Raw genomic sequence first — 23,802 nt, 5'->3', positions numbered from 1 at the left:
TCAAATGAATCAGTCCATTAGTCATAATACCTGCCTTCACTTGAGAGGACTCAAACCAGGACTAAAAAATGTCCACCACACTCATACATGACCATCAAGGTCATTGACCGTCTGCTTGTCACCACAATTTTAACCCCATATACTGATCTCTTAGGCCCAAAGTATGTGGGCACCTGAACATTAACCTGTTGGACATTCATCTCATTTCTAAGATGTTTAATGGGGTTAAGGTCAGGGCTTTGTGCAAATCACTAAAGTTTCTTTACACTAAATTCATCAAGGGATTTTGCTTTGTGCCCAGGGGTACAGACATGCTGGAACTAGAAAACCTCAATGGGAAGCACATCATTTAATTTAAATAAGTAAATGTTAAGCACATTTTAGCAATGGGTCTGGCTAAAAACAACTGCACCCAATAAATAGGAAAGGTCACCAAAAGCTTTGGTTACATATTTTACACCGTAAAGTTGATTGTAACTGCTCTGTAATACTAACAACATCCACAAAAAGAACAAATGATTAATTACAATTATTTGCTTGACAATAAATAATTAAATTTTCAGAATTTGCGGGTCCACCTCTACTACATACCGTAAGGAGTCCCAGGTCCAAAGTCTTTGGCAGCATCCTGCATGTACTGTCCTAGCAGCTCCCCATTGGTCGTCCTGGTCGGGAGCTTTTTGTCCAGTTTCTCGTACAGGAACTCCTCAATGCGGGCACCTAAATGGAAACTTGTATTAGAAGCTCATAGTGACCAAAATGTAAAATATTGTCCCTGTTTCTCTAAAACATCTGAGGAATCAAAATATCAAAATATCACAGGTTTTAGAACAGTTTTCTGTGTCAATAAACAAAACTCATTAGTGCTTAACATAAAAAAGATCAAATTAAAATATTTTACATGCAACCAATTTTAATGAAAGATATTAAAGTCTAAAACACAGAAGACTGTCATGTACACAATATTCTGCTCTTACATTACTAAAGGCCATGAAAAAATCAACTACAGCAATATTGAATTCAGAAAGTATTTAAACCCCTTTATCTGAACACTTTCTAAATTCACAGTAAATTGGGAAAGGAAATAAATGGAAAATACGCCCATTATTGGTCTATTTAATGGAAATAGGACCAAAACCCACATTATTTATTTATGGGCATTACTGAATATATATGTAAAAACCATTCAATATGCAACAGTCCCCTATAAATTGCATGTTACTGCATATGTCACACAAAATTATTTAAAATAATTTAACAACACACAATAAACAATAAGAGAACTTGATTAATGACAATTCATATTATGAAACATTTAACTAATTTAGGAAAGAAATAGCAAAAAAACAGATTACGCTTAATCTCCCAGTTTACCAAACTCTAAATCCAGCCCGCCTCTGTATTACAAATACATCTCAGTAACTGTCTTTAACTGGCTAAACTATCTTCAAGACCTCTCTGACAACTCATCCAGGACATCACAAAATAAATCAGAACATCATCTGAAAAACTGCAGATGTCTGTGAGTTAAAGTCAGTGTTCACAACCCTACAGCACAAAAGAGACAAAAATGGGAATTAAGGCAGGAGCTGAGAAGAGAAAACCACTGCTAACCCAGAAAACTACATCAGCACACATCTGACACTTACAAAAAAGCAAAAAGCACCTGGATGATACTGAAACCTTTCAGGATACTGAAGTAAGTTGTGTATTTTCTTTACACAACATCTCTCATCTCCAGTCAATTTATTGGTACTGGAAAAAATATTTAGAGCTCTAAATTGCAGCATCTTCAGTTATGATAAATAAGATGCAGAAGACAAACAGCCAAAAATAAGCAAAAGAACGTAAAATCTTTGCATGTCCAGGTAATAAATGTAACATGGTAATTTAGCTGTGGCTAAGTATTTTAATTATTTTAAATATAAATTTTCTCTATCAGAAAATCCTAAAGGAAAATATCCACCCATCAGCACCTAAAGCTCAAGAGCAGTTGGGTTATAAAGCAGGACATGGTCCAAAACACACAAACATGTGATGTTTTTATCTTATATTAAAATTAGCTGGATGATCCGACAATTTAGCAGAAATTAAAGAAATTGGGTGTGTGGCAAATACTTTTACACAGTATTGTAATAACCATCGTAAGAAAAAGTGCAACTGACACTGGATCAGAATAAATGGGCAAAAACAACCAACATCACATCACAAAAACGAAAGGATAAAGTAACAATTTAAGTAGGCATCACTGCAACAGAACATGAAATGGAAATCATCCTGTATATAAAGGCAGGATTTAAATCAAGAGTCACTGGTTTTTATTTACAGTTGCAATAAGTGGAGACTACAGAATCACTTCCTTTAAAAATCAGTGCAGTTCAGAAAAATGTTAAACAGATGGTTTAAGAACCATAGATATACATATTAGAGACCCAGACCTTCAGTGGCACATGAGAAAAAAACATCAATTCTTGTCAGTAAAATGCAAATGGTTTTAAATTCAAAACATCACAAAGCAAAGATATAAATGTTTTACCAAATCTACTTTAATGATTTTTGTAAATATGTGATTACTCCTAATTTGATGAGTACAAGAAATTCCAAAAGTCAGTAAATGTTGAAAATAGAGAAATTTGTAGAATAATCAAAAACACCTGTTTTGTAACTGTTTACAGGTCACCAGGTGAACAGGTGATGTTGTAATAACTGGTTATAAAATGAGCATTAAAGAAGAAGAAGGCACAGCAAGAATAAGTTACTTTGTACTTAAACTGTCTGAATATTTTAGTCATGCAATTTTTTTTCAAAGTTTAAAATCCAGATTGAACATATACAGTCCATACTATTATTTAAACATTCAGAGAATTCAGAGCCATCTTAATGTGTATAGGCAAGGCCAAAAACCGAGACTGAATGTCTGTGACCTTGCATCAGTAAGATGGCATAGCAAACAAACTGAAATGCTTTTGTAATTAATAGAATCCCATGGGCTTGGGACAGTTTATCGTTAGCAAAAACAAATGCAAGCTAAGACTTTACTACAAAAAGCAAAAGCCATATATTAGCGTCCAAAAAATCCAGATTTCTCTGGTCTAACGTGACGATGCAAAGTGGAAATTTTTTGGAAAAAATGGATGTTGTGTTCTCCAGGTCAGATTAAAAAAAAACCATCCTGATTGTTAGGATGGCAAAATGTAAATGTCATGTGTCTGTCAGGACAGGACTGTAAATAGGATAGAGGATGCATACCCATTTTGAAACACCATATATTACAGTTTTTTTTAGGATATTACCCAGTATAGTAACATGTCACCAGCTATTTATATTTCTAATATGTATATCTATGCAAGAAACACTTCTTCTGAAAAAATGCAGTTGAATGCAAAAGTTTGGACACTTCAAAACAAATGACATATTTTGTTGATTTTGAAGTAAAAACATTTAAGCAATAACTTCTCAGCAAACTATCAATATATATTTCTGTAAATGTTAATTTAGCAATATTTAACACTTGTAAAGAAGTGTAATTGTGTTATATGCAAAAGTTTGGACATAATCCTAGTTGCAAAGTCTAATAACAATGAATCACCCAAGAGGATGGGTCCCTGATGACTCCTCATAAGGATTCTTCCTTATAATATTAAGGGAGTTTCTCCATGCCACTGTTGCCCTCAGGTTGCTTGTTAAATGATTTTGGACCTGAAGTCTGTTAAGCTGATTTGAGATGTGCAAAAAACACTATAGAAATACATTTGATTTGACTGCATTTTCCCTGCCATTTTACCTTACCTTTAGCTGGCTATAAATAGTGGTATTTGCAAAATGGCTTTAGTAATTGCTTTTAAATGTCCAAACGTTAGCACATTTCACATCTGTTGTTTTTTCTTTTAAATATTGTTACATATTTTGCTGAAGATGTTTTTTTTTTTTTTTTTTTTCCACTTCAAATATCAACCAAAATATGAAATTTGGTATAAAGCACACAATGAAAAGTGTATGACTTATGATATCCACTGGAATCATTCATAAGTGATAATCAAAGCTGGTAGTATACTTCAAATAAATGAACTAAATGAAGAACACAATAGTAAAAAAGTGGTTAGTACAATGTAATATTTACTACTTGGGTTGTAATTATTTGATTAATGACAATGAGCTCAAAGTATTATAATGAAATTTTAATATAAAAAAGACAACATGTACAGTATATAGAATAGAAACATGATGTAAATAAACCAACAAGAAAAAGTAGAAATCTTACAGTAGTTACAGTGGCTGACATTTTTATCACTTACAAAAGATTATAGCTGTCTAGTTTGGTTTAACCCATAAATAAAAATAATGCTTTTAAAGACTTTAGAGTGCAAACAATAATAAAAATGTACAATTATAATCTATTAAAAAAAATTACGGTACTTATTTAACAAAAAGTGCAAAATATTAAGAAGGCATTACCCTCAATATTGTTTAAAGAGGTAAGTCTAAGGCTGGATCAAAACTATGGTTACTATTGTAAATAATAATATTTTTAAGGTATTTTAAAATTATTATATTTCAAATAAATTTTTTTATATTTTAAATTACACTATTGTAAACAAATGGCTAGCTGATATTGAGCTAATTTCTGTGTAAAATTACCCATGTTACTGGGTGACAGAAGTGCAACATGTGCCATGATTATTATGATAACAAATACCAGTTCCTCAGTTCAATTCAGTTCCTCATGAAAATGTAAATTTTGTGGGGGAGGGATAATAGTTTTTATTTGTGTATTTTATTAAACTGTAACCACTGCCTCTGTTTTGACATAACAGACATCTTGTTGTTCCAAACTTCTTTATAATTTAAAGTATACCACCAGCTTTTACATTTAGTTGGCTCAGGTACTTAAAATGGAAGATGTGGAGGAAAAAGCTGAGACTGTCAACTGGAATTTAGGAAGCTATGATTACAGAAATACTTACCAGTGTTGTCAACTGGAGCATGGGAAGAGTCAGAAAATGATATGTTAGAGTTCTCTCATATAACTGAAGACATTTTGCCACTCACCCGAGAGGCATCAGGGACAGTTCTGCAGAAGATCATGTGAGGAGGCGTCTCAAGTGAATGGCAAATTGTCTTCAAAATTATAACACAAGTCCTGTTGTCTAGACTTACTGCTATTGGGCATTCGGAACATCCTGGATGATAGAAAACCTTTGCAGACTTCTAATCAGCCTGTGTTGTTCATTTAGAAAGTGCTGTTACTCAATAAGCAATGTAGTCTGCATATTTTATAATATAAAACTCAAACGGTTTATACCAAATGTCTGAGCACATGTATGTGTTTCATGATAAATTTTAAGAAGAACCTAAGAACCTAAGAAGAACAATAAAGTTCATGCGGTAATTCACAGGAATTGTGTAACATAGGCTCAAACCACTTTAAGCAGCTGCTCTTATCAGGAGTGACACACAAGTGGATGAAAGAGGTACATCGCTATAACCCAACACTCCTCCCACACAGTGTAAATACTTAAGTACACACTTGTTCTCTCTGTCGATTACTTGTTCTGTTAAAATAACCAAAATGTCCATCCTAAATGTCTTTTCTTGTATCAAAGACTTCACCAAATACATCAACATGTAGGTTTGACCACTATAACATAATTAATATCTTCCTCAGTGACAAACAGTACCAAATGATCATTAGCAGTTCATGTTCATTGGCTCATATTTATAAATCCAGGTATGTGTGTCATTTGCATCCTTATTTGCCAGTTGAGGGGAACTTTAAATGATCTGTAAAATCAAGTCAAATTCATGTACGTCCTCACATACTTGTACATTAATGTTTAAAACAAACAGCCAAAAAAAAAAAGAGACCTGAAAGAAGATGCAACTGTGCTTAACCACTAGGCTGGTTTCCAGGTATTACGTTACTCAACTGACTGCATGTCAAAATGTCTTGGAGAAACAACAGCTCAGCTATACATTTTAACACCACCCAAAATTAAAGAATGGTGTATGGCTTATATCCACGCTCCACTCAATGCATGAGAGAGCTTCAAGCTGCTTTGGAAGGGTTTTTAAACTAAGCTTTTTAACTAAGCTTTTTAATTCTAGTGATTTATTTATTATGATTTTAACATCATGTTTCACACACTTTGGTTACATTCATGACAGAACAGGTAGTTACTGGTTACACAAGATTCATCAGTTCGAATTTTTAATGTCAAACACAGTCATGGACAATTTTGTATCTTCAATTCACCTCACATTAGAGTGTGGGAGGAAACCGGGGGTCCCAGAGGAAACCCACACAGACATGAGGAGAACATGCAAACTCCACAAAGAAAGGACCTGGACCGCTCCACCTGGGAATTGAACCCAGGACCTTCTTGCTGTGAGGCAACAGTGCTACCCACCGAGCCCCGTAATTCTAATGAAGTTAAATCTAAAACTTTTTGCCACCTTTACCATGAAAGCATGACAGTGTCACTGGATAAACATAAAAAAAATAATTTGATTTTTAATGTGTCCATATACTTTTGGCCATGCAAAATTTACGGAAACTAGACACATGGCTGGTCTCTCACCTGACAGCAGGTGTGTGTGCACAGCTGCAAGTGTGAATGAAAACAAGAGGTCATGTGACATGGGGAAGTTCATCACAAAGAATTTTTGGTTTCTATTTACAAAGACCAGGTTATTTTTACTGATTTTATTTCTGTTATGCTAAGATTAACTTTATCATCAACTCTGATGAAAAAAAATAAGCCTGTCACAGTTATTAATCAACCATTTAATCAGAATTATTTAAATTTATAGTTAATACTGATTAAGTTAGGAACACACTATTCATTTTAGTCACCTTATTAAGATCATTAAATAAATCATTGTTACAGCAAGGTCACTAACACTCTTCTGGATGCCCGACCACTGACAGCTGGTTCTGATGCTGATATTAGATTCAGGGATGTGTGATTTAAACTCTTCCATTGAATGGTACTTTACTATCATGCCATTTGGGAGCCCACCCACCTTTTTTGCAGACCTTTATTTAATGAGCTACTGCTCCTGAATGTAATTTGAACTTAATCCTAATACGGTGGTTTGTGATGGAAATTGCTAATGGAAGAAAGAAGAACTTTTACATTTACATTATATTAATAATTGTGCATTGATTCCTAAAGGCAATATAGCACAAAAACCTTACTGGGGTTGGGCTGCAGCAACACCTCAGTCTGCCTGAAGATCTTCTCTGTCCAGTTCTTGGTGCAATCTCCTCGAGCAATCAGGTTCTCCAGGTGAGCGTCCAACTCAGTCTTCTCTGCCTGACCCAACTTCTCCTCTGTAAACTGAGGGGGTAAACAGATTAAAAGAAGGAAAAACTCATTTTAAACAAAATCAGTTTATTAATCTGCAAATGGAAAGATGGAAATACAGGTAATTCTTAGAGTGGCATATAACATTTTCAGACTTAGCTATCCAAATAATGATAGGAAAGGTAAGACATCAAAATTTGCGGGACAATCTGAATACAGCTGGGAGTTAGACAAGCAATAAATTTCACCACAATCATCTCAACAATCATTTCCACACATCAGAAATTCTCCTACTCAGATGCTGGCTTCCTTTTTAACAACTGTAGAAGCGTTTTTTCGTTTTAAACACAGACGTTAGCAGTCATTTATACATGAGTCACTCTCACAAATTACTGGTTCTGTGCTACTAATTATAGTCCATACAAGTGCACGAGTGTAATTAAAATGTTCACCTCTTGATCAACCGATTATAAAGGAATTGAAAAAATGTAGTAGATAATGACAAAGGTATGTAAGGAGAACTGTGCACTCATAGATTCACCCAAAGAGTACTGATTATATCATAAATGGCAACGGCATGCTAAGAATTCAGAGTCAGACGTGTAGTCTTGAGGATGGTTATTCAATGTTCTGATATACAGCAGGCAAAGTAGTGAAATGCCAAATGAAAGAGAAATCAGATAAGGCCAGATTTATACTTGCAATTAACTACATGGTCATGCTTCTACGCTTTATAGCAGTGCTTTAATACTTTACACTTTTATTGTTCTATAATGTAATACATATTATACTTTCCCCCGAGGAACCGTATTTTGTTTTTATCTAAGAAATTTCCTTTCAACCTATTTTCTAGTAACCTATCATCTGAGTTGTGGTGCCTGGCTCAGAGTTTAGAAACCCTGTCCTGAGAATATTCTAGCCGTCTGCCTTGAATCCTGCCAGGTCTTGATTTTTGTTACATCAGCAGAGGTATTCCCTGCCTGTAAGGGATGCATATGATATATTTAGCAGCAGGGTATCTTCCTGTATGTGATGAAGGAAATCCCAGCTGCTCACTCTGCACTGAATGTGTTTTTGACATGCAGTCCTGTTACAACACAGCTACTAATCTAAAACAGCTCATGTTGCTCTCTGGTAATGGATAATACTCTATGGGGAGAAGATTGTGGTGTCTAATAGTGCTTTCAAGCTCAGAAATATGTTGTTTGTACTGTAACCACAGGGCTTACAAAGGAAAATGAATCTTCATTACAAACCTTTGGTGATCATGAACAAATAGTTTCGTTTTTAATCAGGCCACATTATTATCCAAAGCAAATTACATTTGTTACCAAATACAATCTAAAAAATTGATGGTTCAGAGCCTTGGCAGGCCCAACAGTGGCAGCTTGGGAGTGGTGGGGTTGACTAGTCCATTACCTTAACCGTTAAGCTATCAATGCTCTGTGGGAATACACTGCTAGCGGGTGTAAAGAAGGAGCTGAGTGAGTGCACATGTTTTGAAGGGGAGGTGTCTAGTCTAGGCTGCAACCCTCCTCGGGCAAGAATGGGGGTGGTGCAAGCAACAAAAATTATAATAGGGAACAGGAAAAAACTAGACTGGGAGAAAAGAGAAAAATATGCTACATTTATTTATTGGGATTTTTAACGTCATGTTTTACACACTTTGGTTACATTCATGACAGGAACGGTAGTTACTTGTTACACAAGATTCATCAGTTCACAAGTTTCATATCAAACACAGTCATGGACACTTTTGTATCTCCACTTCACCTCTCTTGCATGTCTTTGGACTGTGGGAGGAAATCGAAGCTCCCGGAGGAAACCCACGCAGACACGGGGAGGACATGCAAACGCCACACAGAAAGGGGATCAAACCCAGGACCTTATTGCTGTGAGGCGACAGTGCTACCCACTGCTGCCCAAAAATATGCAAAAGTTCATTGTAAATGTTGAACTTTGAGTGACAGATTCCTGCCCTTCTGAGTAAAGTAAAATTTGAGTGAAGTAATTGTCAATTTGTATTTTGTTGATTGGTTGAATTACATTTTAAATAGTATGTGTGTTTATTCAGTGATGTGGTTAAATGCACAGATTTGTTAAGCAAATCAGTTTGGGCTTTTCAAATGATTCTAATCTGTTTTACTTGGGTTTGTGTTACTCATGCATATTTGAAACATATTTCTGATTGATTTGGGGGTGTCATTTTAGGCAGTCAGGGTCTGAGGTGTTGAGGGTCCAATGCCTCCTTTCAAGCCCCCATGAATGCATCCACAAGTGAATGTGACTGTGCAAATCATGTGACAGTAGTAAACCGAATGAAATGTCGCATACTGCATACTGTGTAGTACTCAGTGTTTATATGCTGCTGTATTATATAGTGCTGGTATATATACTCTGGTACAATGTAGTACACAAGTAAAACGTTAGTATAATGAGGTGCATATAGACGAAGCGTGATGTCTCTTTAAAACACTGGGCCCACACGCACATAAATAATAGATGCGGGCTTTAGCTTGTCCTTATCGGCTTACAGCGTCGGGGAAACACGGAAACGAAAACATACAGAAATTTCCATAACGGCACAATGTCAGTGTTTCGTAACATATTTGCTTTATATAAAGAATCTGTCTATTACAGCAGGGGGAGCGAACACATTTACCCACTGCTGCGGTTCACCATATTTACATCCTCACACAGCCAAACAGCACAAATACCCTTGTTATGTTATGTTATATCTCCTACCTGAACAGCCCGTGTGAAGAACACACCCGCGTCTGATGCCAGTTTCTTTACATTAAAATCCATAATGGAAAACAGACATGAGCTGGTAACTGGTACACTAGAGCGGCTGCTGCTGCTGCTGCTGCTGCAGTAATGAGAGCTGATCCGGTGACACGGATGGATGGATGTAGGGAAGCAGAATGAAGAAAGAGCGCCGCTAAACCTTTTCTCATCCATTACATCTGCAATCATCCACACAGCCTGTTTAAAGAGACACTGTCCACAGGGTCGTGTCACAAACCACACAGACCCTACACATGTACATTTACATTTACGGCATTTAGCAGACGCCTTTATCCAAAGCGACTTACATTACAGTTACAGTATACAGTCTGAGCAATTGAAGGGTAAATGCTTAAGGACCCAACAGCAGCAATCTGGCTACTACACTTACTACTTATCTTAACTCTCCCCATACTTTCTGATTACTTACCTAAACTTACTGTCTACTCAACAACCATACACCTTAACTACTTAAATCCAACGTCCTTATACCTACTGACTACTCAAATCTAACGTTCCTATACCTGCTTCCATCAAACGTCCTTATACCTACTGACTACTCAAATCTGATGTCCTTATAACTACTGACCACTCAAATATAACGTTCCTATACCTACTGACTACTCAAATCTAATGTTCTTATACCTACTGACTATTTAAATCTAACGTCCTTATACCTACTGACTACTCAAATCTAATGTCCTTATACCTACTGACTACTCAAATCTAATGTTCTTATACCTACTGACTACTCAAATCTAACGTCCTTATACCTACTGACTACTCAAATCTAATGTTCTTATACCTACTGACTACTCAAATCTAACGTCCTTATACCTACTGACTACTCAAATCTAACGTCCCTGTACATACTGACTACTCAAATCTAACGTCCTTATACCTACTGACTACTCAAATCTAATGTTCTTATACCTACTGACTACTCAAATCTAATGTTCTTATACCTACTGACTACTCAAATCTAACGTCCTTATACCTACTGACTACTCAAATCTAATGTTCTTATACCTACTGACTACTCAAATCTAACGTCCTTATACCTACTGACTACTCAAATCTAACGTCCCTGTACATACTGACTACTCAAATCTAACGTCCTTATACCTACTGACTATTTAAATCAAATGTTCTTATACCTACTGACTATTCAAATCTAATGTCCTTATACCTACTGACTACTCAAATCTAATGTTCTTATACCTACTGACTATTCAAATCTAACGTCCTTATACCTACTGACTATTCAAATCTAATGTCCTTATACCTACTGACTATTCAAATCTAATGTTCTTATACCTACTGACTATTCAAATCTAATGTTCTTATACCTACTGACTATTCAAATCTAACGTCCCTGTACCTACTGACTACTCAAACCTAACGTCCCTGTACCTACTGACTACTCAAATCTAACGTCCGTGCACCTACTGACTACTCAAATCTAACGTCCGTGCACCTACTGACTACTCAAATCTAACGTTACAGCCTAATTTATAATGTTGGAAACCATTTATGTACACTGACATCATTAACAAGCAGTCATATACGTTTTACTGTGTTGCATATTAAAAATGTTCATTAAAAATATCAAATAATATACCAATATACCAAACTGAAATATGTAACTCTTTTATTACACTGCAAAGCAAGTCTTTTTTGTGTGTACTTAGTATATTTAATGCTGGATACTTGCATGGTTCTGACAAGGTTTCATTGGAGTTAAGTAGCTGATTTATGTGACATGAACAAAAAAATTTTTTGTAAACACACACACACACACACACACACAAGCATGCATGCATACAAAATTCATTCTGGCGTGTTCCAGTCAACCCTTCCTGTTCTAACTGGTCAAGAGTGGCATGTGTCAATCATTTTAATGAAAAACATAATTTCACATTAAACTCTCTATTTTGGCTGCAACGTAGGGTAAAATTTTACCCTGTTTTCTTCTGTTATGAGATTTAGTGCCTACACTGTTAATATTTTGAACCACACCTCATTAGTTGTATTGTTATTATTATTACAGCTATTTGAACAAATGCAATTTCTTTTACCAGTTGTGTGTTTTCTTTAAGTTTTAAAAAAAGCAGAAATTTTGTTTACTCATAAATCAGTGCTGGTATAACAGTATATCATGCATGTCAGCACATTCCAGTCATTATAATCTCCATCACAGTCTACCTGGTATGGTCCACTACCCACTGGCATAGCCTTTGACAGTAAACCGGGGAACTGACAGTTGAGAATGTTTGTCTAGGATATCTCAGCCTCTTCCACAGGTGCTCGAGTCTTTTCTTGAAGCCATACACAGTAAAGATGTCAATGATGCCAATAAAATAGCGCTGCTCTGGTCCGTCAATCACATGGATGGGGTTTTTGAAGTTCGGGAGCAGTCGCCGGTTCTGGGCCTGAAAGTCCCGCAATTCGTCTGATTCTGGTTCAACTGTAGTGGACTTCTTACTGTGTTTAGATTTGTATGCTGGTGGGGTTAAGTCATCATCAGGGACTGCTTCTGGAACAGTGGCACTGGAGCCTGAATTTACTGATCTAACAGAGAAAAAATAAACAGAAAGAAACATGACTCACTTGAAAAGTTGTTCATACAATTTTAGAGAGCTTGTTAGTTTGAACACTTGCATTAAAGATAATGTCAAAAGTTTTTCTACGACTAAATGCCATCTGCACAGTCAAATACATACACTTAACAGCCAAAACTATGTGCAGGCCCATCCTAATTGTTGAGATCAGGTGTTTAAGCCACACCCATTACTAAAAGGTGTATAAAACGATATACTTTATGTCATTAAGCCCTTTCTTGCTTTAGGATGGGTGTGCATGAAGACATGGTTTGCTGTGGAGGAACTACACTGGCCTTCACAGAGCCCTGACCTTTAGGATGTAATGAAACATTGATTGCAAGCCAATCCAGGTCCAGTGTCAGTGCACTTTTGACTAAATCGAACAAACTTCCACAGACACACCGAAATACCTTTTCAGATGAGTGAAGGTGGTTATGGTTAAAAGGGAAAAGTCACACAGTGTACACACAGCAAGTACAATAATTAATTTAGATAATGACTTTTTAATTCCTTGTTAATTATTATGATTAACTATAAATGGTGACTGGGCTAGTATAAAATTGTCTAGTTTAGGTGCACCCATTAAAAAGTACATAGAACAGTCGTATCTTTGCCTAAATTGTTAAATTATGTATTAAATAAAGTAAATTTGTTTGGATGGTCAGACCTCTGGATAGTCAGACATACCCCAAGAATCACCAAGGAACATATGTGCTATTAATTAGAAGTTAATTGTGGCACTGTCCACAGTCAAGCAAGCTTTGCATCACCATGGCTGCTGTGTAAGAAGCGCCTGCTTCTGTTTTTCTTTGACAATGTGACCTGCAAGAAACTTTAGTAGCACTTTAAACAAAGGAGGGACTTCCTTTTGTGAAGTAAAGCTTGCTTTACTGTGGACAGTTCTGACAGCTTCTAATTCATGACAGATCGCTTTTTTTGTGATTCTTGGATCTGACCATCCAAACAAATGTTCTCTCAGCTTCAGGATAAGTAATGTGAAAACACGCACATGCAGGGTTACAGTAAAAATGGTTATTTAGCTTTTTTAAATGCGGTTATGTAATAGTATTTTGCATTACAGCAAAGATCACCCATGGATATTCTACATGCCTGCCTGTTACTGGCCGTTTGGAGAGCAAAGTGAAGGATCTGTAATAAAGGTATATATGGCACATTAGGATAAATTCTAGAATGATTACTGGTATAAGTGTCACTGATTTCTCATTACACTACTTGTGTCTTCTTTAAAAATTACTTACTAGGGTACACTATGCCACTGAGCAACCCAATTCAATTAAACTGAGGCTAATGCTAACCACTCCCTTCAGTTCTTTTGAAACCTCTAATGGACCATTTTTAATCAACACAATACACATGAAAAATACATATTATGTACTGATCAATAAGCATTTGACAAATCAAACCAAGATTTTACCAAACAGATGACAAGTAAATGTCTTCCATACTCTATAACTCATTATTTTTACTGGTATTAATATTTCATTCTCAGTGATAATTAAATGTATTCGATTTCTTAGTGAAATATTGGTTGAGAAAAGTAAATGTTCCTCTAATGGTTGGCCACCTGAGGACGCCAAACAACCTTTTAATCTGACTTGATACCAGACCAGTAGCTTGTTGAAAATCACCATTCCATAACCACAGACTTGAATACAGAGTTGCCACAGGTTAAAAAAGGGGGCAAGCTTAAACTGGTCAGGTGTATTAGCCTAGCACTAGCGGTGGAAAATCAAGCGTCATACCAAATGGTCTTGTTTGCACACCGACTTCAAATCAGCTTTTTTAGACTGGGAACATTTAAAGTGTTTTGGCAGGCAAATGAAACATGTAAAATATGTTTCCAGAATTTGGAATCATTTAACACTGAGGCATTTTTTCCAATTTTGCAAATTCAGTGTTTTATGAACTAGTGTACAGCCTTGTATATGACTACTGCAATAATACTTGCTTTTGTGATCTATTCATCTTAAAGGCTTTCAGTAGTAAGAAGAAAATGTGGCTCTCACTTCTTGGTACGCATGATGAGGGTGGCAAAAGAAAGGCTGGGGTTGCGCTCGTCTTGGTGCAGGGGCTGATGGGCCAGCAGGAAACTGTAGTCTATAACATTCAGCGTCCGCAAGAATGCAGTGTCAATTTGCATCTGACGCAGCAACCAGGGTCGCTGCTGGTCTGCCTCACACACATAAATACATACATAACTAGTAAGACCTAAGATCACCTAAGACCAAGTCATACACTTTATGGCTAGAAGTATGTGTATATCTGACCATGATAATATTTCAATGCAATCCAAAGGTGTTTAGTAGAATTGAGGGTAGGTCACTGGGGTTTTTCCCACACCAAACTTAATAAATCATGTCAGTGTTCAAGTGAGTGAATCTACTTCTTATAATACCTGCACAGTCATTACCTAATGTTATAAACTGTCCCTCAAAATTAAGATCCTTAAGAACAATGATGACCTGGCTCCCCTCTGGTGATGGGTCCGTCCACCGACTCACCTGGCAGCCCTTAATATCATACCTATAGAGAAGACAACATAAATAATCAGCCTGTACAGCATTTTAGGCAGATTTAGCATCCTTTGGTAATACTATTCACCTTAATATTTTATTTCTTATTAGATTAGATTTTCTTTGTTTTAACTGATAATTATGCAGATTATTGTATCAATGTGCATTTTTACTTCTGGCAGTTTACCACTAACAATAGAACCTTTGTTTTCAGGTAATTCACTACTGCTTAGATATCAAAACTGAAATCAAATCCGAAGTGGATATATGCACTGTACGTCTATTAAATAGCAAAACTAGAAGTGGTTAAACACTCCTTTTCTCTTAACTTATTTACCTGCCGATTATTCTTTCATCAGGATAAAAGACGCTCTGCATCACTATAAAGTACAACTACAGAGAAAAGCGTTACACTTCTAAATACATTCCACAGCATTTTATTACAGACTGATTTTTGCATGTTGTTTACAGTATGCTAGAGTTAAAACTAAAGACCTCTACCTTCTTCTGATGTGGGATTCTGATTGTGTGAACACCTGAAATTATGAAAAGCACATTTTAGCTGTAAAAAGCATTGAAAAAATAGCTCTAAACACAGAAAAAACACTTATGCTAGACTGAAAATGCTTTGATTATTTTGACTTTTACCTAAGAATTTAACCAGAAGGGAATGTGGGTACTTCTCCATATGTTTCATGTAGATCTTTAAATGAGACAGAAGAAATCGGACCTCTCTTCTGCTCTGAGTCTTCAAGAAGAAGCGTTTATCATTTCTGTGGGAAGAAGAAAATAAATATATAGCAAGTGAACAAACACAGACACTCATTCTAAGTAGTGAATTCAGCTGTTTTATCCATGTGCTAACTTGGTGCTTATAGGTGCATAAAACCAAACAGCATTGCATTCTACATAGACAAACTCCTGCCATGTAATGGCTTGTACTAAACATCCCAGTGGGTAATCACCATGGCTGACTATGAGCACCCTTTGCTGTTTAGGAGATGCAGTTGTCTTGCCATCCCTACATTTGACTAAACTGACCGTACCAACTTTCATGCCAAATGCATTGCAGTGAGTTTGTGGTGGTAGTAATTGTGTGAGAGAAATAACGTTCACATAAGCACACGCCTAAAGTCATATGTGACGTTGTGTACACACTAACTCATGATTAATGCTTGTACAAATAAAAAAAGAGTAGGCTACATATATACAGTACATAGCTGGTAGATAGGGGTGTGTGTGTGTGTGTGTGTGTGTGTGTGTCGCAGGTGATTTGTGCTGACTCACGTTAGAAAGAAGTCAGCTTTGCTCTTGGAATTGCTGATGAATTGCAAGTAGCAGCCTTCAGAGGACAGGGAATGCTGATACTCTTTCTCAGTCATGCCTAGAGAGCGGCGCAGGCTGGCAAACACCGGCCCAGCAAGCGTTTCCATTATGAAGTCCTAAAGTTCACACAGTCTCACAGATTATGTGTAGTTTGTGACATACTGTATAAACATACACTATGGCCAAAATTATGTGGACACCCATTCTAAATATTAAGATCAGGTGTCTTAGTCAATGCTACCAGTTATTAAATATGTGCCATCCGTGCAGGAAATGAGGGTTAGAGGAGTCTGGTGTAACCTTAACCTGAATGAACACTTCATGAATTGTGAGCTGTACCTTTCTCATACTAAAACAGGGCCTGGACATATGCTCTTGTAACTACATGGACCTATATTCCCACATACTGTTGTGAAAATCTTATGAAAGCTTTTTCAGTAGGTTAAAGTGTAATCTAGATGAAAATGCAAAGACCAGCTCTACATTAACACCCATGTTTCTGGAATTGTATATATAACAAGACTATGGTTAAGTGTCCACATACCACACTTTTGGCCATATAGTGCACCCCAGCCCCTAAAGTGTGGGTACCTTATGGACTTGCGTCACCTCAAGTTGGTAATCATCTTCTGAGAGTTCATCCTGAAACAGAGGAGGTAATAATCATAATAATTCAGGGCTTGATATTAACACCCAACCACCTGCCAAATGTGGGCATGTAATTTTACACTGCTATACTTATAAAAATATATATATCCACTGTGATGAAGCAACATATCAAATCCTGACTTTAGTGATTAATTATTTTCTTTTTTCCCTCTTTTTAGTCACGTTTTGTAGTGACTGCTCATTTTCCTTACTGTCTGTGTAATTTTTAATCAAGTACAATTATTTTAGCCAATATTAACAGAAAATACAAGTTATACAGATAGTGATAGAATATTTCCTAACCATATCCTAAAAATCACTTTATTCTTTTATTCCTCCAAATGGTTCTTACTAGCCATACTGTTTCCTGTCTGCCATACATACAATTTATTCGCCTTTTCAACGACCATTTCAACTTCAATAAAATGTTTGAATGTTTTTTTTTCTGCTTTTGTGACACACTGAGTGTATGTGCTACTTATTTGGATCAGTGTCATTAACACATATTAACCCTTTTGCAGGTCAAAACTGAATGATGTGGTAGATGCCATTCCAAAAAGCAAAAAGAACAAACGCTGTCAGTTGCATTCCCTAGACACACACAAGCCCAAGCCTTTAGGGTAAGTTACACTTAAGTCTCTGCAGTTGTTTTAAGCTACTTATGAATATGAAGAAGACCTAGTTGCTATCTAAAACTTTGCATGCACAATGTCAGTGCTTTTCTGTTTTCTAAAACAAAAATGACCAAAACTGCTGATCACTGTTAGACATGGTACTGAACTGAAGTTTACTAATTATTTTTCTAGTAGTGCCTGGTTTGTGGACCCTCCTATTTTTATCCAGGCTTGAGACTGGTGCTGAGAGCATACTGACAAGTGCCAATGACTAGGCTGTTTTGGCCATCCACCTTTGCCCCTTATTGCCCTAAAGCCTCATCGTATTAAAAGTAACAAGATGAACAATGCCTGCAGGCTTTGTTGCATTGTGTGAGAGGCATGCTAATGCATGTGTATTGAAAGTAGTGGTTTGTTTGTAATGCTGTAGAGTGGAAGGTGCAGACAGAGAGTTAGGCCCAGGGCCTGGACATTGTGGTGTTCCCTCATCCCTCTCCTACACAGGCTTCACAATTGTGTTTGTGTAACAGAACTGTCCTGTTCTCTTATTCTCCATCTTAAAGGCCCAGGCACCATGAGCACCCATCTACAACAAAAACAATACTGCGTACTTCACCATCGCAAACAAACGGTCACTAAGTGACCAAAGCTAAAACACTTGGGACTTAATCGCCTCTCTAATTACAGCTGAACAGAACATGTGAATCTGGTGTTTCCCTAATGATGTCTTTAACTTCAAAACTTGTGTGACCGATGACAGGTTCATGAGATATAGAAAAAAGGTTGTCTTAATTAAAGATTTAATCTATAATACAAAAAAACACAATAATTTACAAACAGGAAACTGTTGTGAGGGTGCTCGGGTGGCACAGCAGTCTGTTACCCTATCCCACCACTGCTGAGATGCAGGTTCAAATCACAACAGTGCTATAGGCTGACCTAGTGTCTACACCCTGGTGCCCTGTCCAGGGTATTCCTGCCTTGCGCCCACTGTTTCCCAATGGAACCAGACCCGTCACATTTCTGAGCAGGATAAAGCATAACTGATTACATGATTGATAGGTGAGCCAGGAATGTCACCCTTCTCACACAGAAAACAAATGGGTATGGCTTAAAGTTTCCTCAGTACCACTTTGTTTTTGGAAATGAGTGTGTTCTTCTTATTACTCACAGGTATTGGGTTGTCGATAGTATTCTGCACAGCAGCAGCCAGACCCTCCTTCATTATGCAGGTGAGGCTGTAGAACTCATGCTGCTGGTCGATTTCAAACACACCAAGGAGCTTCCATCGCTGGCGCACTCGTCCCCAGAACCTCCTCTTGAGCATTCGCCTGTTGGCGCCTGGCCCTGACATCTCCATCTGCTGCTATTCAGTGTGTACATTTACATATCAATGCACACACACACACACACATACATACATTGTGTTAGCACTCATTGTAGGCTCATTGTACAATTAGAGACTAGAGCTATTTTCTTTTTTCATGCACAATGTGTGAATCTGTCTCTAGTCTTCTATCAGTGCACACTTTCTGATCACAGAAGGGTGATGTCAGCTTTATATTTTTGGTTGGAGCACTGTTCTCCTCCAAGCAAAGACATTGCAATCCCAACAACTCTGCTACACCTGATACAGACATTACAGAACACCACTGGTATTACTGTGCAGAACAACAAATGGACTATGTACAAAGGGAAGTAGGAGAGAGAAAAATGTTTAATTATTTTGTTAACTACGATGTTTTGTTGGGGGTAACAATGATTTAAGATTGATTTCCTGATAAGCTGGTTTCTGAAAAACCTGAAACAGTTGACTAACAATACGATCACATTTCTGTTCAGAACAAGTGTCCTGTTGCACAGCAATTAAATATGACAAACCAACAAACTTAATTGACTGTGTGTATGGGTGGGAGGCCATACAGGAGTTTCTACTATCTGTCGCTGCATACGCTATCACTAGATGAGACACCGACTAAGCGGTGGGGAGACTTGAGCAGATGCCTGTGACACTCTGAGGCCATCTTACAGCCAGAGCGAGGTGCGAATATGAACAGGGAATTTAATATAACTAGATTGAAAGATTAACTGTGAAAAAACAGTTGAAAAAAAATGTCCTCCTTCCTCTGTCCTGAAAAAAGCACAAATATCAAGTAAGGTGTAAGGGTGCATTACCAAAAATGTTTAAAAAATTAATCTTGCTAATGCAGATCTTTTGGCAAACCTAAGCAATTAATAATTTCTTCAATCCTACCATAAGTGGTCCACTTCTAGTAAAAGCTGTTTCTGCCATTCTGCCAGGAGAGAGGCCACAAGTCCAGCAATAATATCCGCCACTTCACACGGCACTTGTGTACATTATAAAGGACCAGTGGTCGCCCGTCTCCGTGACAACAGAATAAGTGGCAAAAATCTAGTGTGCTTTCTTTTAAGGTGTGCCTTCACTGCTGATCGAAGAGCACGGTGTAACAAACATTGTCTTTTGCAACTTGTTTCATAAACCAATAAGGAATTGTAATTAGGTAGAAGTTTTCATAAGAATAAGTGTTTACAGTGCCAGCCAACCTAAGATTACATTTTGATAAAGCCAAATGTTGGTCACTTTAATCTTTTAAATAAACAATTTAAAAATAGGCATACCATTTGATTTAGTTCTTTTGGATCCTTCCTTGCATCCTTTCTCATAGATTACACTGCAGAGCATAGCTGCAATGCAAATTCCAGTTTTTAAATAACCAAAGCTGTCAATTCTTTAAACATACACTACATGGCCAAACTATGTAGACATCCCTACTTACTTATAAATTAAAATGACCTTGAATTAGTTTAATTAGTATTGTAAAAAAAAAGAAATCTAATGGACTGCACAGACTCTAACTACCCCCTTTAATGTCTTTTGACTAGTCATAAGGCCAGGGTGACAGCTGTAATGTTGTTTGACTAAGACCAGGGTGACAGCTGTAATGTCTTTTGACTAGTCGTAAGGGTACCGTAATAAAACTGTAAAGTTTGACTAGTCTGGAGGACAGGGTAAGAAATCCATGATATCTTTTGATTAGTCTTAATGACAGCATGACGTGTGATATCCTTCGACTAGTCTTGGGGGAATTGTAATAAATCTATACTATGTCTATATAAATATGTCCTTAACAGGTGTTAATGGAAAGGTAACACATCTATAATGTCCTTTGACTAATCCATAGGCCAGATTGACATATGAAATGACTTTTGGCCAGGTGAGTCTTAAAAGCCAGTGTGATTACGGGGAAGGGAGGTAACATTTTGTTATTGTATTTGCTCACAGTGAAAATGTCCACTTTAAATAACAACACACAATGTATTCTGACTTATTAATACATACATTACAAAAGAGCACAAAGGTTTTCATAAAAGTACTAGATACTAATGCCAAATAAAAGTTCTTGTGTAAATTAAACATGGTTTTATTATAAAAGATGTAGCTCTCAGGTGCAAAATTATTAAATAACACTTTGATGGAAAAGCTACACTGCCATAGAAAGCCTTTAAAACATCAAGACAGGTGGACAGGTGCACCACTCATAGGTTAACAGCATGCTCTTAAATTAATGATGAGAAAGGAAGAGAGAAGCCAACAGTTTGCAAAAGAGTTGCAATAGTCTGCACTGCAGTAATCTTTGTTTTTACACCCCACACAAAACTCCACCACTATAAATAAACCACAGCAGTGCTAGATGGCAGAATGTGAAGACTTTCTTTGTGCAGTAACTGGTATAAATTGAAATGCTGATTATGAACCAGGCCTTCTAATTCAACTTTGGTGCATGACCTTACAAATAAGTAAACAGGAGATTTTAAATAAATGGGCACAAATGTCCAAGACTCCAAACTCTTGCAAAAAGCATTTTCAGAAACAGACTAAAAGCTGTCATAAATACAAAGAGACAATCTTGTATAGTTATTAATGACCATGGTTTTGGAATGTGATCTCCAACAGACTCTACACATACATTTAAAGAGTTGGGGTAACATGGCAAGTCATTCAACTTAACACGAGTGTAATCTGGAACTGGTGTTGAGCTGGTATGGTGACAACATTTTTGTTAAGATAGTTTATGGACTATCTATAGTCTCTTACAGTATGTGTGTACAGTGACGGGAATCAGCAGCTGAATTTACTGCAGCAGAAACTACAAACTTTTCCTCATGTGCTGACATCTAGGCTATGAGCATGAATGAAAGAACAGTGACATGAAACAAACAGACAAAAATAAAGAACAATGGGTTGTTTCCAGACTGTTAGGTGCATCTGGTTGGTTCTAAAAGCTCAAATAGTGAAAACACTGCTTGTTCATCAGAATTGTGCTCTGGTTCACATGTAATGTCATGACTGGCAATATTGAGCTGTAGCTTAATAATACAATAATAAAATAATCTGACATGTGCATTGTATTTATATAGTGTTTATAAAAAGGAAAGAATAAATGTTACCTCAGTTTGAGTCATTATGGAGATTATTGTGATTCATGAGTTCATGTCCACCCGCTGTTTAGCGCATCCTCTCAGCGCTCGCGCTCTCTCTCTCTCTCTCTCTCGCTTGTTTTAACTACCCTGCGTCACGAGCGCCACAAGCCCCGCCCACCTCTGGCACAGCTTTTCCACAGTTGCTAAACACTGTTTACTTACATTAAATACTCAATAAGGCCAAACTTTTGTGGCCATTTCAATTGCTAACCGGTGTATAAAACCAAATACATAAATAAATGACATGTTTTCAACTTTTGGCAACAGTTTACGGAAGACCCTTTCCTGTTCCATCATGACTGTGCCCCTGGGCACAAAGCTAGGTCCATAAAAACATAGTTTTACTCGTTTGTTGTGGAACTCCAATGGCCTTTGCGAACACACCCAACTGAACAAATTTAGGATTTTAATAACTGTGAGCCAGAATACTGCCCAAAATGAGCACCTTTTGACTTTTATACAGACTAAACTTCAAAGTCTTGTAGTAAGCATTTCCATTAGAGTGGAAGATGTTATAGTTGAAAGGGGCTCTCCATATTCATGCTCATGGATTAAAAAAAGGATGTCCTTTAAGATTAAGGTCAGGTGTCCACATACTCTTAGCCATATAGTATTGTAGCGTCGGCACAGGCTTTACCCAGAAAGCCTTGCGGCAGTGGTGTCTAAGCTCACCGTAGCCGTGTATCCCGTTGTTGGGAGTGGGGTGGCTGCGGTGAGGGTTGGGTAAGTAGCTTATATGTTTGTCTGTTGTATGAATGTATGTGTGTATGAATGGGTGTCTGTCCCTAAACCACTGAGTGAACTGCCAAAGGCAGCTCACTTGCGGCCCTGACGCTCGCCGGCGCCACAGTATATAGAAATGACTTAAAATCCTTTTTGGTGAAAGGATACAATCTTTTACAGAGAATAAACATTTAAATGACAATTTCTGCTCTCTTTGCACATTAAATGTCCTATAATTTTATTTCATATTTTTACTACAAGATAAATCAGTAATGAATCAGAGAATGTGTTCATTCTTTTTACTAGGAAAACCAAGAAAATTGGACTAGGTGTGTCCAAACTTTTGAACAAGACCGTGTAAACACATTACAACTCATCAGGCAGGTCAAGGAGTGTCAATAGCACTTGTCAGCTGACAAGACCTAATTATATTCAATGCCTCTTCAAACCTTGTGCTATTCTTTCCTGACACTAAAGAAAAAAGCTAATTTCCTAAAGCACGAAAGGAAGGTTAAAGGTTAGAAAAAGAAATTAATGTAAAATACCTTGTTAGACATATTTTGACTATACACCCTGGTCAGAGTCATGGTCACTCGCGTGTAGCTGCTACAATAAGACTTTCGTATAGTCTTATCTTTATCTGCAAACACCTTGCTGACCTTCTCACGAAATCTGTTTTAGATCAGTTTTGTTTCCCTTGCTTATCCCTGCACCAAATTTCCAGCATTAGTAGCTATAGAGCTTTTTCTGACTACGC

The 23,802-nt window shown here is 37.0% G+C and overlaps 2 protein-coding genes across 9 annotated transcripts in view; both read right to left on the bottom strand.

The window, feature by feature from the left end:
- The window catches only part of sh3glb2b (SH3-domain GRB2-like endophilin B2b), a 31,258-nt gene extending 20,037 nt beyond the window's left edge, over positions 1-11,221 (bottom strand). For all 5 annotated transcript variants that reach the window (XM_062988274.1, XM_062988275.1, XM_062988276.1 and 2 more), the window contains exons 1-3: positions 10,053-11,221; positions 7,199-7,340; positions 592-720 (exon numbers count right to left, since the gene is read on the bottom strand). In XM_062988274.1, coding sequence (XP_062844344.1) covers positions 592-720; positions 7,199-7,340; positions 10,053-10,283 — 502 coding nt within the window. In that variant the 5' untranslated portion in view covers positions 10,284-11,221. The remainder of the gene's footprint in view (positions 1-591; positions 721-7,198; positions 7,341-10,052) is intronic.
- A 507-nt stretch (positions 11,222-11,728) lies between these two features.
- pip5kl1 (phosphatidylinositol-4-phosphate 5-kinase-like 1) lies at positions 11,729-22,358 on the bottom strand. 4 transcript variants are annotated; one of them, XM_062988863.1, is made up of 12 exons: positions 22,290-22,336; positions 20,460-20,525; positions 18,991-19,185; positions 17,149-17,199; positions 16,519-16,673; positions 15,880-16,004; positions 15,733-15,767; positions 15,569-15,624; positions 15,129-15,241; positions 14,725-14,887; positions 13,808-13,846; positions 11,729-12,665 (listed from the first exon to the last, which is right to left on the bottom strand). In XM_062988863.1, the coding sequence occupies exons 2-12, from the start codon at positions 20,502-20,504 to the stop codon at positions 12,296-12,298; spliced, it is 1,347 nt and encodes a 448-aa protein (XP_062844933.1). In that variant the 5' UTR covers positions 20,505-20,525; positions 22,290-22,336; the 3' UTR covers positions 11,729-12,295. The 4 variants fall into 4 exon arrangements, with proteins under 4 accessions (XP_062844933.1, XP_062844934.1, XP_062844935.1 ...); XM_062988864.1 differs by having other exon boundaries at positions 18,991-19,182; XM_062988865.1 differs by lacking the exon at positions 20,460-20,525 and having other exon boundaries at positions 22,290-22,358.
- Between the last annotated feature and the right edge of the window lie 1,444 nt (positions 22,359-23,802).

The sequence above is a fragment of the Trichomycterus rosablanca genome, chromosome 26, assembly GCF_030014385.1.
Source record: "Trichomycterus rosablanca isolate fTriRos1 chromosome 26, fTriRos1.hap1, whole genome shotgun sequence".
NCBI lineage: Eukaryota > Metazoa > Chordata > Actinopteri > Siluriformes > Trichomycteridae > Trichomycterus > Trichomycterus rosablanca.
Note: the sequence above shows the minus strand (reverse complement) of the source record. Positions and strands in the feature narration are given on the sequence as shown.